An 18,590-nucleotide genomic window follows, 5' to 3' on the forward strand; every position below is an offset into this window, starting at 1 on the left:
ATACAGAACTCACACAGCATACATGTTGTAAACAACACAATGGAAAGCTATATATATATATATATATATATATATATATATATATATATATACACATATATATACATATACATATATATATACACATATACATATATATACATATACATATATATATACATATACATACATATATACACATATACATATATATACATATACATATATATATACATATACATACATATATATATATATATATATATATATATATATATATATATATATATATATATATATAAAATCTTAATGTTTTATGGAATCATTCCTGTTCAGGCAACAGTCTTTCTACCTTGTGGAATATGTTATTGGATGAAAGCAGGTTTAAGAAACTGATGTAGCTCCTGCTCAGAGCAGATAGTGCCATTAAGAACAAATTAAACTTCAAATCAAAAAGTGGCCATTCTAATAATCTTTTTGAACATGTTGGTTCTTAACTATGTATGCGATTCTGTCATCAGTTTTATATTAGACCTATAAAAGCAAATGGAAATTGTCTGTTAAAGAAGAAAAAAATGTCTAGTCTGCAGCCAACATACGATGCTAGAACTGAAAATAGGAAATCAGGAAACGCAGCATTTTAGCCAGAAGAGATATTACATTATTACACGCATAAATATAAGTCATATATACACAGTATATATCCTGCTGCAACATGTGGTCAGTTTGACGCCATTAAATAATTGTTCAATTAATAACATTTGTGTTGGCCTGTTTACTCATTTAAAGCTCATCATTTTACATTAAACATCAGTGTAGCAGTGGACATGATAAAGACTTGCAATTCAAAATGCAATTCAAGTAAACTAAACAATATGAAGTTTGGGGTTTCTCATACAGGTTCCACAGCTTCTAATGCCATTCTTCACCTTCTGTGAGCAGGTAGAGGGCACATAATCTACAATCACGTCCTCCTTTGCCACTTTGTGTCTTTATTCGACAGCTTACATGAAGTTATGTGTGGTGAGAGAGAGAAGGGAATGATGGGCACTTACAGGGACATTGGGATTGTATGTTTTTGCCTAAACCATTAGGCCACCTGACACCTCTGATCTTGGCATCATTAAGCGGGAGACACCACTAAAGATGGTTCATAAGATGGATTCTACAATCGTCGATCAAGATGCTTTTGTCAAATGGGGCCCTGGGTTGTACCCTACCAAATCACCGATTTACTGTGAACCCATAGAGCTGTACACCAGCAGTTTCCTGCCCTATGTAATTTAGTATTGACTGAAGCTGTGGGAGTCCGGAGTTAAACATATGTCTGCTGGAAAACTCACATTACTGGTTGCACAGAACTGCCTTTGACCATCTTTGATCTCTGGGCTGAATTTCTGGAGCAAGGCTTTCTGCACCCTCCAGATGGGTGGCGGCTCCCGGCCTGTCTGCAACGCCATCTGGTGACACAAACATGTGTATATCATTAATGGTAAGTTATTTATTAACAAAACATACTCAGGTGGGGAACTCACCTTGAGAGTCCCGATGTCCTCAGTTCGAACCACAAACTCGTCCCGCTCACGGAAGATTCCCTCGCCTCCACTCTCACTGTCCTCCTCTTCACTTTCCCCAGCTATGGCGGCGTCAGCCTGCTTCTTTGCCAGGTGGAGGGAGGTAAGACGCTGGGATGCTGGGGCCTCTTCTGGGGTTGGAGGGGATGGTGGCGGAGAGGACGATGAAGAAGGTGAGGACGAGGAGGGTGAGGAAGGGGAAGGCTGCCCAGCTTCAGGTTCCTGATCTTGATCGGAGGATGATGGAGGAGGTGTGGTGGACGGAGGGGGGATTGACTGGCCCAGGGGAAGATTGGAGAGGGGTGAGGACGGGATAGCAGGGGGGGATGTAGAGAGGGGTGGGGAGGTGCCTGCAGTCGGAGCTAGTTGGTAGGAGGGCGGCGGCTGCTGCTGCTGCTGCTCAGAAGGAGGATAAGCTGGATTCGTCTCTTCCTCATTGTGCTGGACAGGCAGTGGGGAGGACACGGAGAGACACACGGGAGGGAGGGGCGAGGGTGAAGAGTAGGTGGGCGGTGAAGGGGAGATGGACGGTGATGGGGACGGAGGTGCAAGAGCAAGCACAGGTCCTGATGGAGAATCTGAAAAACAGGGTGGCAGAATTAAAGAGATCACGTGAAACGACTTTGAGATCGCCACCAGGCGGTAGATGCTTCTGGTACAGCAACAACAACACAGTCATTCACCTGTCTCCCACCCAAGCTCTGAAAAAAGCTGGTGAGTGGACCCTGAGTTAAATTTTTTTTGTCAAACTACAGTTTCAAAGGTCAAAAAATGAACTCTCTAGACATGGTATAAATGAGTAGGAGAGAAATTTGACTTTGAGTTAACATTCCTCGTTAAAGTCAAAGTGGCAGACAGACAGTAGAAAGCAGAGAGATGAACAAACGCATGCATTACCTTCAACCTTAGGAACCTCCAGAGTCTGCATTTCTGACATCCTTTCCTCCTCCTCTTCCTGCTCTTCCTGTGCTCCCTGCTGCAGATTCAGTGGTTCTCTCATTACTTCTTCATTTTCTGCAGCCTCCCCTCCTCCCTCCTCTGCCTCTTCTCGTGCTTCCTCAACCTCCCTTTCCTCTGCTTCTTCTTCTCTATCCGAGTGTGGGGGGGCCAATTTCTGTTCTTCCTCGTCCTGTGTGTGATGCTGAGTGTACGTTAGCGCCTCCTCTTTTCCGTTCTCCATACTGGGGATGAGGGGAGGTATGGCAGGGAGAGGGGGGCTGAGTGCTGGTTCCTGTGGGGTAGGCGGAGACAGAGTGGGTGGGGCCTTGACCATGGCAGAAGCCATTGCAGCAGCCAACGAGTGCGGGGTGTCATAGAGGGCAGAGATGGCAGATGAGATGCTCTTCTGCAGGTCCTGGTTTTTACTGACTGAGTCCTCCTCATCAGAGGAGAAGGAAGGCAGCGTCTCCAGGTTCCTTTTTAGCTCCTCATCCAGGGGCTTGCAGGGACTTGGGCAGCTACTGAGAGCCAGGTCCTCTCCCTCGCCCTGCCCGTCCTCGCTGAATGTTCCTGGAGGCTGCTGTGGAGGAGTTGGGGTTACAGGAGGAGGAGGCGGGGAAAGGGGCCTAATCCCTCCCTTCAGAGAGGAACACGGGTTTAGGGCCTCCTGCTCGCCTCCGTCATCTCCCAGTTCAAGGCCTGACTGCTTTTTGCCTGTCTTTAGGAAGTCCAAAAAAGAGGCCATGAAGCCAGGTTTGAAGTCGAAAGCTTTCTCCTCAGCCTGTAAAAGAGCAGAATGTCGTCACTGAGCGCTTTATGATGCTGTCACTCCTTGCCCACTGTACTGGCGTGGTTTGTCAGTTAGCTGTATTCCTCTGTACACTGCAAAAAACTTCAACTGTTTCAAGTAGTAGTCGTAGTTCATTCTCTAAAGCAGCATTAATTGGATTTGATTACCACTAGGTGGCAGCGGAGAAAGCTGTTATCATAACTTTATCCCCTTATAACTATTGCTTAGGGGAACATGTTGGCAAACAGTTACCAATACAGTCATCCAGCAGAATGACGAGTAAGTCCATTATTCCCTCTCTCTTCTTTTAGTCTCTAACTGTGTCTGTCTGCTGTTTGACGCTGGACAGTTAGTGTACTGTGGGTTTACCATAGTGTCACTGCTGAACAGTGACAATGCTGCTGCAGGAAACAAGGCTGATGAGAGTGGTGAGACTCAAGCAAAGAGCTGAAAGACACTGAGATCCACAGAGCTGAGGGCAACTGCCCAGTTGCTGATAAATAAAGAGTTGTTTAGGGCTGCAACTAACAATTACTTTTGTCATCAGTTAATCTGATTGATTTCTCATTCTCAATTCATTGACAAATCATTTGGCCTAAAATGTCAGAAAATAGTGAAAAAGTCCAACATGATGAAATCAAACCAGATCTTGTTATGCGTGACCAACAGTCCAAGCCCTTAACATATTCAGTTTACTATCACATAAGAAAGGAAAAGCTGCAACTTGTGAATGTTAGTTTCCGTTTGAGCACTTAGGCTCAGTGTATGAATGTGTGTGACTGGTGAATGCAGATGTAGTGTAAAAGCGCTTTGAGTGGTCGAAAAGACTAGAAAGGCGCTATACAAGTACGGAGCATTTACATTTACATTTAACTTTGTTCTTAGGCTTGAAAAATGAATGAATGATTGATCACAATCTGTTAACTAATTGATTAACTAATTAACAGTATCAGCTGTTGGGAAAACAATCTCACCCAAATGGCAGATTTCCGGTTAAAATGTAAGAATTGTGAAAACTATAAAATTGTAAGATAGAAGTGTGATTATTCCTGGCTGACTTTGTGTTGTTTCCAGGCAAAGTTGATCACTACAAGTGGAAAATTGATTTTGATAAAGTTATTAAATGCACAACTTCACCATTTACTGAATCATACTGACTGTTTCCCAAAACAGCTGTTTCAAACACTTTTCAAATGACTGTACTGTGTATAACTCTAATACACTATACAGTAATACAGTACTGTACATAAAATATATCTTACTGTAGTTCAGAATATAATCAAGCTAAAGCCTAGAACTATATTGTGCTAATAGGCTGCTAAACCACAGCTGGGCGCTGGTTTCACTGCATTTCTACATTTTAACGGCCTGAAAATAAACTGCAGGCTATCAATACCCAGCTCGTGGCAGTGGAGTTTGAAAACAAATCTATTCATAAAATATTCAGATTTTGGATGTATCTAAAGACCCAAAATGAACACTGTAAGTGGACTGCTGGATTGCTATAAGCAAATGATTGAAACAGCATCTGTATAGGAATGACTCTGTCCCAAGCTATTTGGTCCATATAAGTGGTTGATCACTTGATTTCCACTGTACACTACTGTACTCACACTCATTTCCAGCAAATCCCCGAAGCAAACATTAAAAACCTATTTTTTGCATACATGTGATTAAAATTTGTTTAATCACATGTATGCCTGGAGTCAATCGGAGACCTGAATTTACCGTACATCTGCTACACTGTCCAAAAAAATCCTTATTCTGCAAAAACATTTGCAATATTGTCTGTTTTTTAAAGTTTACATTATTAATGTGAAATATTTCATTTATCCAGTGGCAATTAAAATGAAGACTGAACATCAATCTAATATATTTATGACATGAAAACATATAAATGGAATAAATATATAATGTAACCTTTATTTAACCAGCAAGTCCCTTAAGATTGAAATCTCCTTTCTGAGGGAGACCTGGCCAAGATGGCACACCAGTTACAATTAGTACCACGCTGACAAGCGCACACAGTGAAGCTGCATGAAAAGTGATTGCATAAACATATTATTCGTTACGACTCCAAAACATGGTGTGCTTACCTCTGTGGCTCTCTAAAATGTAAGCACATATTTCATGAGATATTTGGGAGTAAAAGTGAAAGATTTTTACTTTCAGCTGTCCAATAAACACAGACACTAGGCTGTAGGTAATAAAGCTTAACAAACAGCAGGTGGCAGCAAGGCTTCTGCACTGAAAAATGTAGTAACCATGGCAACAGCTGCCCTGGTAACAGCCATTTCTCTCCTCTCTCTTTTGTCAGTCAGAAAGAGCTGGCTGTCAGTCAACTATAACCTCCTTCTCTCCAAACCTCAAATCACGAAACATGACTGAAAATTTAAATATTGTGTTTTTCCACTGGAGACTACACCACCAAATCTTTTTCTCACATTTAGTGTTAACAAATACCAGGGCAAAATGCTGCCTTTTTACCCACAAGTGTCTATAAAGGCACCTGAGGTGTGAGGAAGGTAGAGCATGTGTTGTTCTCTCTACCAGAGAGCTTGAGTTTGAATGGATGAGAGATGAATTATATATGAAGCTCCTGGCTTTGCTCATTTTTGTAGAGGATGTGAAGCAACTTACTGAACTGGAGAGTTTCTGCATAGCAGCCCAGGCTTCAGGATTCAGTGGATCGTCAATTTCTTTCTTCCACGTCATCTGCGTCAACATCAGAGAAAACTGCTTTCAAAAATCTGTTTAACAGAGGTTAAGTCAAACTCTTTAGAGAGATTGACATGTATAAAGGTAACATTTTCTTTACATGAACATTATGTGATCCTTTTTCAGATGTTCACAGATGCCAGTTATTTTGAAGATTTCATGGTGGGAGTTACATAAATACATTACATATAATCCATTATAGAGAACATATGATGATATACATACATATGACATATGCAGAGCATATGAATTCTGTCTCTATTGTTGCCATAGCCGTCTGTCATATTGTAAAAGAGGGAGATTGAGCCTGATACTAAGAAGAACTATAATATGTGTAGCTAGATTTATCAGTAAGAACAGTAAAGAAACTGTAGCCCTTCTTGTGCCTTATCTCCAAGTTAACATAAACCTACAAAAAATATTTAATATTTAGTAGCAAATCCTTTGCAGTCAGTGTCTGGCTGAAGTGCACAGCCCACAGACACCAGCAGACACCTGGTGATGCTCTGCCATGTCTGTACAAGTCTGTTGGTTGTTTGGCTGCACCATATTAAAAGGGAGAGTAAGTGATTCTGCAGAAGGACTGTTGATATTTGAGCTCAACTACCAAACAAGTACAACCCTCTCATCTCTCGAGCTCCCTCAGAAGCTCCGCCCACCGAATGGTTTCTCCAGCATTGAAACGCCTTCACCCTTTGCCTGCTCATATAACTTTCTTGTCTGTTTATGCTCTTCACACTTTTTCCTTTTTGGCTGTTTCTTGGCCATCCCACCTTCTTCTCGGTCTGTGCCGCTGTATAGAACTCTCTCTCTCACTGCTCCCCTCCCCCCATCACTCTTGTGCACAAGCACTAAGGCCACCTGTTGCTGATTGGCTGGAACAATGTTGTAGGGAAGGTCCACACCACTTTCTTTGTGTTCCATTTACAGAGCCAGTGCTGGCTTGGAAAACCAGATTTCTTTTCAGAGCACACACAAAACAGAGAGCTAGCAAACCATGAGTAAATATTCACTAAATTTAACAAAAAGTGGAGTCAATTGCCATCACTTACAATCCCTTTAAGGGTCATTGCCCTTCTACATTGTTCTAAAATTGTGATACTAGGTTTTGTAAAGGGCTGAGTCTTACAGATATGAACACAGTATAACATCCTGAGTCAGCACTTTAACCTCAGTCCCTGATGAATGTAAAACCCAGTGCGCCTGAATACAGAGTCACCACAATGACAGGATATCGGTTCAAATACTTAGTGACTGACCTGTATATCAGTTTGACTTGATTTGGAAACATAAGGCGTCCCTTAACAGTCAAAATATTGACTGCAGATATGGTATGTCTCACTGTTGCTGAGGCAACTAGCTTACATTTCACTCTAACATGAAATACAAAGTTGAAGCTGTCATGCACTGGTCCTCTGCAGCCCTTTCTCCCACACATCCTGACATCAAGAAGTAAGTGACAGACCTCAACAAGAGATGTAAGCAGCCTGCATGATGCTATGATTACAAGGATAAAATGTCAAGAGATTTCTGATTAATATGGGTATCAATTATTCTGAATAGATATTTGCATTAAATCATATCTATGTCTATATCCATCTTTTTCTTTACTTTCGTGTCATTTTCAAAGACAATCTGCAGACAATCTGTGAAAGAAACAACAATCAAACCTTTTTTATGTCGTGTCAAACTGGTATTTTCTTTTACACATATGTTACGAGGAACATGAATCAAAACAAAGAAAAAGAAGGAAGCTGAATCTCAGGTAATAAATATATTGATAAAGCAATAATTGACCTATTGCTTACTGATACTATGGATTACTTTAAACAAAAGGATATATGCGTCTTTTAGGTTGATATTGAGTTGCAAGCTCTGCTCTCCCACAAAATCTTGTCCAAGTCCCCTTTTTGAATAAACACATCCAGTGTTCTCCAGCCTATGATTCCTACTTAAACAATTCTTTTTCTTTGCAAGATATTTGTCATTTTGTCCTTCCCCCGTGAAAAAGCCACTCCCCCTCAAGCTGTTGTGTATAACTTGACAGGGGAGATGAGAAAACTCTCAGCTTTGGTCACACATTGCACAGTGCCAGTCCATTCAAAATAACATGGTCAAATCTGTATTGAATTCTTGTACTATACTCGCCATCCGTTCAAGCCTTTGAAATTTGTAATACTTGGCACTGAAATTAACAAATAAATGTACACTTCAAAAAGTTTTTTTTACACCCATGAAAAGTTCAGCATTTGTCAGAAAGACATGATTAAAGGAGCTGTGCCAGAGCAACTAATGAGCAGATAGAACTGAACCGTCACTAGTGCATGCACTGAATCATCTAGGATAAAACACAGAGATTTGATTAATTCTGTCAGGTGTCCTATTTCTGCTGTGAATATGCGCTCGTTACCTCGCCAGCTTTCGGCTGATGCTTCATCATCTTGTCTTGAGTCTGGTTCAGCTCATTTCTGCTGATGTCCATGGCAGTGCTGGGTCCAGGACTCAGGCCCAGAGATGGTGCTGACCCCACTGACCCATCAGACAGAACTGGATCAGCGCTGGACAGTGAGTCTGTCCTCAACAAGGATTCTGATGGAAGCATGGTCGGAACAGGCAGTTTGATCTGAGAGACAGACAGGTTGGATTAAGACATTCGGCAGGACATAAAGCATCCAGCATTTGTTCTGTTGGAATTCCTGTAGAATGACTACCTTGGATATCTAAAACATACGCCACTGATGCTGGTTGTGTTCAAACTTGGGCTGGTTTCACAGAGATATAAAACACTTAATAATAATGCTAAGCAAGACTTTCTGTTCTGTTTTGCTATTACAAATATCTAATTTGTGGATAGTCGAAATCTGGCAAAAACGTCAGTCATTTTGGTTCTACTTTCAAGCAATATTTAATCAACACTGACGCTAAGCCAGACAACAACAACAGCAGTACCACTACACTAACTAAATTGTAGATCACATTTCATCTACAGTATATATATGGCCATTCAGAAAAGAATTAACTGTAATTTATGCACAGGACTTTTAAATACTGACATCAGCATGGGCACAGTTACTTGTGATATATCCACAAGCTAGATTTTTTACCCAGGGGATGGGGTATCAAATCGATTTATTACAATTTAACTAACAACATGCATTCATATTTAAAAACTAAACTTTCAACAGTCCCGCGACCCTGTATGCAGGATAAGCGGTTGACGATGGATGGACTTTCAACAGTCAAAGAACTAAAAGTCAGTTTTCCAGATCATTTACATTCACAACATGAAGTATGTAATTCATTTCTGTTTACATTTCAGAGTATCATAAGTTGTGAACTTCTACTCTTTACAAACAGTGCAGGCAGGAATTTTTTTAATGTCCTTCTCCAAGATTAATTTTTACCCCATTCAAACTTTCTAGGATTGAATACAATGTGATTTTTGACAAGTACGGGCTCAGATTATCTCTTCTTTTGTCTACTATTACCTTGATAGGTCTGATTGGATCCTGCTGCTGGGAAGGTTGCTGTTGTTGTTGGTGTTGTTGATGATGTTGCTGCTGTTGATGATGCGGTTGGTGGTGAGCGCAGGAAACGTGCTGCTGCTGATGATGCAGGTGATGCTGTTGTTGCAGTTGTGGTGGTGCCTGGTGGTGGTCCGCCTGCTGTCTGTGATGTTGATGTGGATGCTGTTGGAGATGTTGCTGTTGGCTGAACTGTTGCTGTTGTTGCTGCTGCTGATGGTGATATGGGAGGCTTTGTGCTTTGTTCATATCTTGATGCATTTCCACAAGCCCTTCGTCCCTCCTGCCTCGCCCTCGACCACGCCCACGACCCCTCCTACTTTCTCCAGCCACTGATCCCATCAGCCCCCTGCAGTAAGGTGGCTCTGGAAGAGGACGTATGCGTGGCCTACCTCGTGGGCGAGGAGGGCCTTCACGTTTTGGTTTAGTTGGTTTCCTGCCTCTTTTCTTTGGGCCATCATTTGGGAGGAGTTGTGGAGGGTGTCCAAGGGAAGAGTAGCTGGAGGGGTGGCAGAAGTCCATGTCACCCATCAGTGGACTGAGTCCACTTACTACTGATGCCCCACCAGCCTTCCTACAACTCGACACCAAGTCAGGGAGCAGGTCAGGAAGGCGTCGACTGTTGAGGCGAATATCTGCTGGAACATCAGCTTTATCCTCATCATCTTCAAATTCATACTCCTGCGCATAGTTTTTCTTTGCTTGAGGTTGTGGCTCACGCCGCTGTTTGAGCAAGTGAAATGAGCTGGTCTTCAGCAGTTTCTTGGGTCTAGAAGAGCAGAAGATGGGTGAAGTCAGACTGGTAGTGTTTGAACTTCCACCCACTCCCACACTTCCCATCATCTTGTTGACTGAGCCATCCCCTTGAACTGCTGAACTCAATCCCATAGTGGGATTTTGGGATTGGATGAGGCCAAGCTGGTCAGTATTCACAGTGGAGGGAAGCTCGTGGGTCTTCATAGAGTCAAGGTCTAAATGCAGATTACCATTTCCTGTTCCTGGAAGGCTGTGGCAGTACTGCCCATAGCCTTGATCACTGTGATGACCGACCATATCATAGCCTTCTCCAGCACCTCCTGTTTTTAGGCCCTCCATACTGTCTTGCCCCTGCCCATGACCCTGGGTAAGGCTTTCTTGAGCGGATTGTCCTGTCCCTGAATCCCCAGCACAGCTAGACTTGTAATCGGCTGAACAAAACATGTCTTCCATCTCAGGAAAGAAAGAGCGGTCTTCATCGTGTAAGAGAGATTCTGGAAAGCAGATGGATGTTAGAGACGTAAACCGCTGCTGCTGCTGCTGAGCTTGATTCTGTCCTACTTTACTCACTGGGCTTACTGTGTCAAACTGGTGCTGTTTGAGCTGGTCTAACTGGGAGTGTGACAGTTGGGTCTCAGGCTCTCTTTGTTGGGGCTGTTGCTGTTGTTGGGGAGTTCCCATATTTGTTGCCATCTGGTGAGAATGTGGGTGAGCTAGCTGAGAGTGCGACAGCTGATGGTGAGTATGTGCTTGCTGTTGGTGGTGTGCATGGGGGTGGGCATGTGCCTGTGTCTGGTTGAGATGGTGCAGGTGTGAGGGGGTGGACAATCCCAAATCTGGTTCAGAGAGGAAGTCATGGAGATCTGAGGCTGTTTGTTGGGGATGGAGGTGGGGTGTAAGTCTGTGCTGCTGTCTATGTCTGTCTCCACCACCTCCATCCCCTCCTGTAACATTCACCCCAACCCCAGGTCTGTCTAGAGCTCCTCCGCTGTCTCTGCTGTTTGTCCGGGAAAGAGATTGTTCTAGCATTTCTAGTGGAGACACTGAGTTCTGACTTGCTCGGGTTTGATCTCCTGGCTGGGCTCTGAGGCTATAATGCGTATCTATACTCTGGTTCTGAAGCTGGAGTTGCAACTGTGAGGACTGGTTCTGTGGGTGGGATTCCACCCCAGCAGGGCCTGCTCCTCCGGCTGAACTCATCATGGCCTGCTGACTCAAAGGATGCTGCTGCTGCTGCTGCTGTTGCTGCTGTGCAGGGGCTTGCTGGGGGTCCATCTCGGAGCGGGTGGTATGGGAAAGGACAGACTGCAGCAAGTGAGTTTGCTGGGGAGGGTCTGGAGACGAATCCATCAGAGAGAGTGGGACCTGGCTTTGTCGAGCCTGCTGCACATCTGGTGTGTTACACAAGTAGGCATTGTCATTTGCATCTGAAGTCTTCTTTAGCTCCATGTGAGGGTGGCTGTGGGAGTGGGAATGGGGATGGCTATGCTGAGAATGTTGAGAGCGCTGTGTGTGTTGAGTGTGCTGAGAGTGCTGAGAGTGTGACGACACATGTGAGTTGTGATGGGAATGTTGGGAGTGTGGGTGCTGTGTGTAAGGGTCCCCTCTTCCATAATGGACCACAGATCCGAGGGAGTCATGCTGTTGTTGATGGGAGTTGGCAGTATGGGAGTGGGAAAGAGAGTCACTGACCCCTCCAGCAATGGACTTTGATATGGTTAACTCTGACTTGGTCGGGTTCTGTTTCTTCTGTGAGATTTCCAACTGACTGTTTAAGCCACTTGCTGCATCACCAATAGCCGTTCCAGGACCTGAACTGCTAGTAGTGTTATTTGTGCGAATGACACTCTGAAGATGGTAGCGCTCTTCTGAGATCTTGTTAATGTCATAGGTCATCCCTTTGCCTTCCCCCTCCCTAGCCTGTGGGACTGACTGGGGTAGTTGCTGAGGAGGTGGATGATGCTGGGATGGATGAGGAGTTGAGCTCTGGACATGTAATAAGTGGTGTATGAGGAAATCGTCATCATCCTCTTCCTCATCTTGGGATCGCTCTACTCCCAGTATGTTGGTCTCCGTTTTTGGCTTGGGTGGTGTTGAGTGATAGGACTGGCTCTGCACTTGCCGTGTATCAGTGAAACCTTGTGGTGAGGACATAAAAGCAGGAGAGAGGATGGAGGACAAGTATTTGGTTGCCCCTGAACTTCCAGGGGACTGTGCAGGGCGAGCAGAAGCAGGAGAGTGCAATCCAGGGCGACTGATACTAGAATTGATGGAGGGTGAGGGACTAGACTCGGGCAGGTGGTAGGAGCTGCTGCCTCCATTACCAACACTAGCAGCCCCACTCCCTGATCCTGTAGACCCAACTCCACTGCCAAGTGCAGCAGCTCCTGATACAGGTCCACTTCCTGTTGATCCTCCAGCACTCCCATACCCTAAGGAAGGACTGCCTGCTCTTCTGAGAGAAGGTGAGCCAAAGCTTGAGTCCCCATAGACTATCTCTGCAGAAAATGAGCGTCCCCCTGAGCCTATACCAGTGAAAGCCTTTGTTCCAGTGCCCCCTGCCCCAGAGCTCAGGTCCTGGGCATGAGGTGAGTTAAAGCCTCCATAAGACTGGGACATATGTGTAGGTGGAGGCTGGTTGGGAGAGTAAGACTGGGCGTGTTGCTGCGGAGGGGTATGTTCTGGTAGGCCTGTGCTAGATGTGGCCACAGACGGAGAGCCATAGGTGGAAAGGCATTGTTTGGGTGCTGGCTGTTGAGCAAGGGTGGATGACACCACTGGTAGAGGAGGTGGTGCCGGTGCTGACTGAGGTGGGGGCTGCTGACGAGAGGGAGCAGACAAGGAGCCAGCATTTGTCTTGGAACTAGAAGAGGATGAAGAGGAGGCGGAGGAGGCTGACGGTGGAGTGTGTGGGGTACGGGAAGAAGAAGATGCTGAGCCAGAAGAGGAGTAGCCACTACTGGAGCTGGAATTTTTGGCTCCCTTGGTGCCTGATGAAGAGGAGGCTGAGGAGCTGGAGGACGAGGAAGTGTAAGGAGTTTGGATGATAGGTCGATACGTCTTGGATTCCATCCGTGGTGAGGGCTTGGGGTCAGAGGATGGGCTCTGGTCAGTTGGTTGACTGCAGGACACTCCAGAATGCCGGTGGTGGCTGCCTATCTGTTGGTAGCCTGATGACCCACCACAGCTAACATATTGCTGAAGGGGTAGTGTTGTGGACTGGGCTGGGGATGAGCGTTGGTAATGCTTAATCACACTGTCCTGCCGGGAAACTGCCCTCTCTGGAGGAGGCTGGGGCAATGGAGGGGCCGTGGGCGGCAGGGCTGGTGTGGAAGAGAACATGGAGGCATTATAGAGCTGGGAGGACTGGTTGTGGAGCTGAGAGGACAACAGATTGAACTGGGGAGGGGGCAGGTGGCAACTGGAGGAGGTGGAAGGGGCTGGGGTCTGAGAGGGGGCCTGAGGCTCCTGGGAGCCCCGGTAGGTAGCACTCTGGGAAGACAGCAAGCGATCAAAGCCCAAGCTGGACTGGGAGGGTGTTTTGATGTGCAACAGGGGATCATGGGGGGACAGTAAGCCATTGGAAGTCGGGCTAAATGTAGGGGTGTCCTGCAGGGATAGTGAGGGAGTGAAAGATCGTCCAGAGAAGGAGCCAGGATGCTGGTATGCAGAAAGGGCTGAGGAGGAGGGGAAGGAGCTGGAACCCGGAAGAGCCCCTGAAATAAAGAGCTCCGCTGGGGCCGGTGTATGCATTGCTACAGGACACAACATTACATGGTTAGTGTTGGTCAGTGCAAGTCAAATGACAAACTTGTTGGATATTTTGCAAATAAAATGAATGCAAATAATTTTGCACATGAAATTATCATTTATTATTTAGAACTAATAATAGTATTCCAATAGTAACAACAAATTAGTCTCAAGTTCTCCTAACAACCTGACACTCACCAGTCTGCCAAGAGGGAGTGCGAAACTGAGAGAGGAGAGAGGAAGCAGAGGGTGGGGGCTGTGGACCTCGGGACTCCAGAGCTGAAATCAGATTCATGACGGAGGGGTCAGGACCCGAGGGGCTGGCATGGTGGAGGCTGGCGTCAAACAGCCCAGACAGGCCTGGCAACAAACCACAACCCTCAATTAATTCATACAAATCTTATCATAGAATATATCACCATCATAGAAAGTGTTAAATAAATCTTTCTTTTAAACTATTTTATTGTACTACTTTTATTTAGTCAGAAACAGAGAAGTCGACTTGCTGCTCTGGCTGTAGATTTGTGGTGCCATGTATTTACATCCTGCCTTTTTGCACCGTCCAGGCAATAATATTATTTTCCTATCTGAAGTGACCATTTACAGAGCGAAAGTGAAAGCTATCAATAAGAAAAGCCATGTGTCTGCACAATTTGACCTATAAGTTGTCTTGGTAGTATAAAACACTGTAAGGGAAGATACAAAGCAAATGAGTTTCTTTGTAATAATAAATATATTTATCTATGACTATAATAATAAAGTAACAATATTTTACCACATCATCTATTTCACACCCACTGAAATATGTTCTCTAGCCAGACACCTCACCTTGTGACAATTCCAAGTTTGGTATATGTTTGCAGTGACATCAAGTCTTCAAGTGTACTTTGATATGAAATGTGTGTCTGTAAACATTTTATAGCCATAGACTGACATATTTAGCTGAACTGCTGCACTACAGTCTGTTGGAACCTCACACTGTGTAATACGACACAGAATTGGGCAATTGTTGTTCTTTCGTTGTTTTTTCCTGGCCATACTGCCATACTTCTTCTGCTTTCACTTTTTTACCAGCCTGGTGTGTTCCTGCACTTACAAAAGCTTGATAGTATTGTGTGCAGGCGTATAGGTGATTTCTGCACTGCCCTTTTATTATATGCTCTTCAAGCTGTGTTTTCTATGTGACAGTAGTGAGAGGTAAAGAGAAACACATAAATGAGAACCAGAAGTCATTAAAAGGTTAAGAAATGAGTTTCAACCTCTTAACCAGCATCACTGCATGTGTCGGTTACAATAACACATTATTGTTAATAATGTCATATATACTGTATAGCAAAATATCAGTCATGAGTACTTTTACTTGTATCCCTTTTCTTCGAGCTTCCTACCCCAAAACCTCATTGCTGTACCCAACATTGGTGATTACAACTGCAGGCCATTTGGGAACGTAACACATATTTGTTATATGTTTCTCAATAACTGCCCCATCTGAGTTTTGAGAGACTTTCCCAAAAGTCCCTTTTTTACCTTACTCGTATCATAACGGTAATAGAATATGTCATACCATGATTACTGTATAGTTTCAACACAACATCAACGTTAACACATTTTTCACTTCCTTTTTCACTTTTGTTTCCTACTACTGTACTCCGTTTACAAAAATTCTATTTTTATACTAGTATAAGTTATTTCTTCTTCTCTCTGACATGCACAGTTGTTATACCCTTGTTCCCCATAGTCTTGTTTTCTTCCGTACCAGTAGGAACAAGCAAGTATTTTATTAGAAGCTAATTCATACAACAAAATTAAACTATAAATCAAGAGCTGTATTATAAACTGTAACAAAGTTTCTAGCTGAACATACAGTATATTGATAGTAACAGTTCCATCTATCTAACCATTATCTATACCCACTTAACCTTCAGAAGAGGGACTCACAAGGGTCAACGAACAGGGTACGACCCCGACAGGGCTGACACTTACAGACTAGCAACCATTGTTGACGACTCAATTAGGAGTTGCCAAAAGTGACGTGTGATGGAAGAGTTCAAAAACAGAAATAGTAAATACAATTCTCACAGCTGGACTATGGAAATACATTTTTACTCAATTTTTATTCAATTTAAATATTAATATCCTTTATCCAGACATATACCATCCAATAAGTCCTTACCAAGCGTTCGTCCTGCAGCACCCCAGCCCCCGCCCTGTCTGGAGCTTCCTGGGTGGTGGTTGGTTGCATAGCCCTGGAGGGGGTGAGGGGTGCCATAGGCTTGCCGGTGGAGCAGCTCTGAGTCTGGGTGGGACGACCTGGAGCTCCCATACACGAGGCTGAGGGACACATGGTTATTAGGTTGGACTTTAACAAAACCCGTTATTTATTTACAACAACAGTTTGCTGTCTTGTACCGGAGAGGCCGGACTGCTTGGCCAGTCCATTTACCTGGTTACAGCATTCACACTCCACTCTTACTGTCTTACTTTATTCATCCTTTCTGAAAAGCTGAAGCATGTTCCTGGGGGGAGGTTCCATTTCTGTACTTTACTGGCTAGTAAAAATTGCACATTTTGTCAATATAGCCCAAAAACTTGATTGTTTTGTAAGGATTGAGCAACTACAGCTCACAGACCCTGTTGTAGCTAATCCTACGTTCAGGTACCGTGACTACCAGTTTCCAACAATGTCAGCATTCAAGTGGTAACTACAACTGGGAATTTTCTGAAAAATAATACGTTTCAATAAACTTGTTCACAAGTCTCTTACTCTGGTAGTTAAAATATCCTCTTGATTGTGTTTGTTTTATGATATGAATATTCTGGTTTGAAAATTTTGTTTTCAATATGGTTTTTCCAGTTAAAAAGGTTAATTATCCCTGCAAAAATGGCATCTATGACTGAAGAATCCAGAGTCTATTTTGAGTGTATGTGACCTGGAGGTTTCAAGTTTCCCCATCCCACTGTGTAAATTGCATACTGGATCACAATTGTCTCAAAACTAGTCGTGATGTCACAAACCCCTGATGGTACATCCAGGTGTTAAACTGAGCAAGGGGAACAAGTGAAAACAAACACTGCACACACATCGTTCTGCACGGTAAAGCCTAAACATCCCAGTGAGGTACCTATCAGCAAAACACATTTTTTGACTAGAGGGATAATGGATATAGTGTCATAATGTCAATGCACTGTATTCTTAACCTTTGCATGGCTACCTCGGCCATCATCCAACTGAGTCGTAAACATGAGTGGACAGACAAGGATTTAATCGCTCACTAGCTTCCTAACCATGAACATTGCCAATTTTATTTAAAGTTACCCCAGAAGCATCACCACTACTAGGATTGGCCAAGGCTCTGTGTACCTGTGATCTCCCTGTTCCACAGCATCTGTGAGAAATGTACATTCTTACAAAAATGTTCTTCTCCTGTACCTCTATTTTTTAAAGTGTATTCCTTCTACAATAAGTGTATCCCAGATTTCCTTCAGGATTAACAAACTATCTATCAATCTATCAGTGACGCCAATAATCTGGCTTTAAAGGGAAATGTCAGTAACTTTAAAACTGAGCCATATTTTCGCATATTTTGGTGTCGAAATGACTAGTAGGTCGGGGTGTGACGAGATCTCATGCCACAAGATGCCACGGCAGGAAATTTAGTGTTTAATGCTGAAAATCTTCACATACTTCGGCTTTGAAGATTTCTTAAAAATACTGTTAAAATCTCGTCTCATTCTTGTGAACCCAATATTGTTTATCAACTCTCAACTCGTGAGCTAAGTGTATTGTCACACCCCTAGTAGGTACAAAAGGTTCTGGAATCTGTGCAGTAGTTGGCTTCAGCCGTCTGTAATGGCTACAGCACATTCCTTTGGGGCAATTGCACGGTATGACACGAGTGGAAATGTGAGTCAGAGTTGAAGAGAGGAGTTTGTTGTGTTGGAACAACGTTAGAAAAAAAGTCTTGCTAGCAGCTCCTCTATATATGCAACAAACTCCTCTCCCTTGTTTTCCACCCGCGTTCTCTGCAACAACTTGCTTCTCACAAGATTTCAGAGTGAGAATTGTCCTTGAGACTTCAGTTTCTTGTTAAAAAACAAAGGGTGTCACTGGGAATCACTCGTAGGGATCCTTTCCATGTTTTTGTCAGACCCCTGGTGTGACAGAGTCTGTCAGTGGCAAAAAGGAGAACTTTTGTGGACATCGTTTTTATGGGCACAATTTTCCCGAAGGAATACATTGCAGCCACTGCAATCCTTTTGACACCAAATTACGTAAAAATAGGGCCCAGGTTTGAAAAAAAAAAATAAATCCTTTAAAGCCTCTCCAATCCAGAGGCTCCTAACCAAAGGGCTGCACGCCGGTACGTCACAGAGTATAATTGGCTGCAGTAGAAATGTTCCTAGAAACCTCTACTATATTTCCACTGTATACCACACAGAGAAATTAATTTAAAATGTTAAAGAGTATGGCGGGTAGTTTCTTCTGGATGAATAATAGGGCTGTTGAAAAAAGGCCAGCAGAAGATGACGAAATTAAAGACAGCAAAAAAAACCTGTCTT

General features: G+C 43.7%; 1 protein-coding gene across 2 annotated transcripts in view; it reads right to left on the reverse strand.

The window, feature by feature from the left end:
- Nucleotides 1–18,590, reverse strand: part of prr12b (proline rich 12b) — a 33,523-nt gene that overhangs the window by 9,519 nt on the left and 5,414 nt on the right. For both annotated transcript variants that reach the window (XM_038739572.1, XM_038739573.1), the window contains exons 2-9: nt 16,204–16,361; nt 14,229–14,390; nt 9,489–14,035; nt 8,411–8,623; nt 5,923–5,997; nt 2,451–3,273; nt 1,515–2,131; nt 1,323–1,439 (exon numbers count right to left, since the gene is read on the reverse strand). In XM_038739572.1, coding sequence (XP_038595500.1) covers nt 1,323–1,439; nt 1,515–2,131; nt 2,451–3,273; nt 5,923–5,997; nt 8,411–8,623; nt 9,489–14,035; nt 14,229–14,390; nt 16,204–16,361 — 6,712 coding nt within the window. The remainder of the gene's footprint in view (nt 1–1,322; nt 1,440–1,514; nt 2,132–2,450; nt 3,274–5,922; nt 5,998–8,410; nt 8,624–9,488; nt 14,036–14,228; nt 14,391–16,203; nt 16,362–18,590) is intronic.

This window comes from Micropterus salmoides, unplaced genomic scaffold (genome assembly GCF_014851395.1).
Source record: "Micropterus salmoides isolate LMB-PRFRI ecotype aquatic unplaced genomic scaffold, ASM1485139v1 Ms_hic_scaffold_10, whole genome shotgun sequence".
In the NCBI taxonomy this organism is placed as follows: domain Eukaryota; kingdom Metazoa; phylum Chordata; class Actinopteri; order Centrarchiformes; family Centrarchidae; genus Micropterus; species Micropterus salmoides.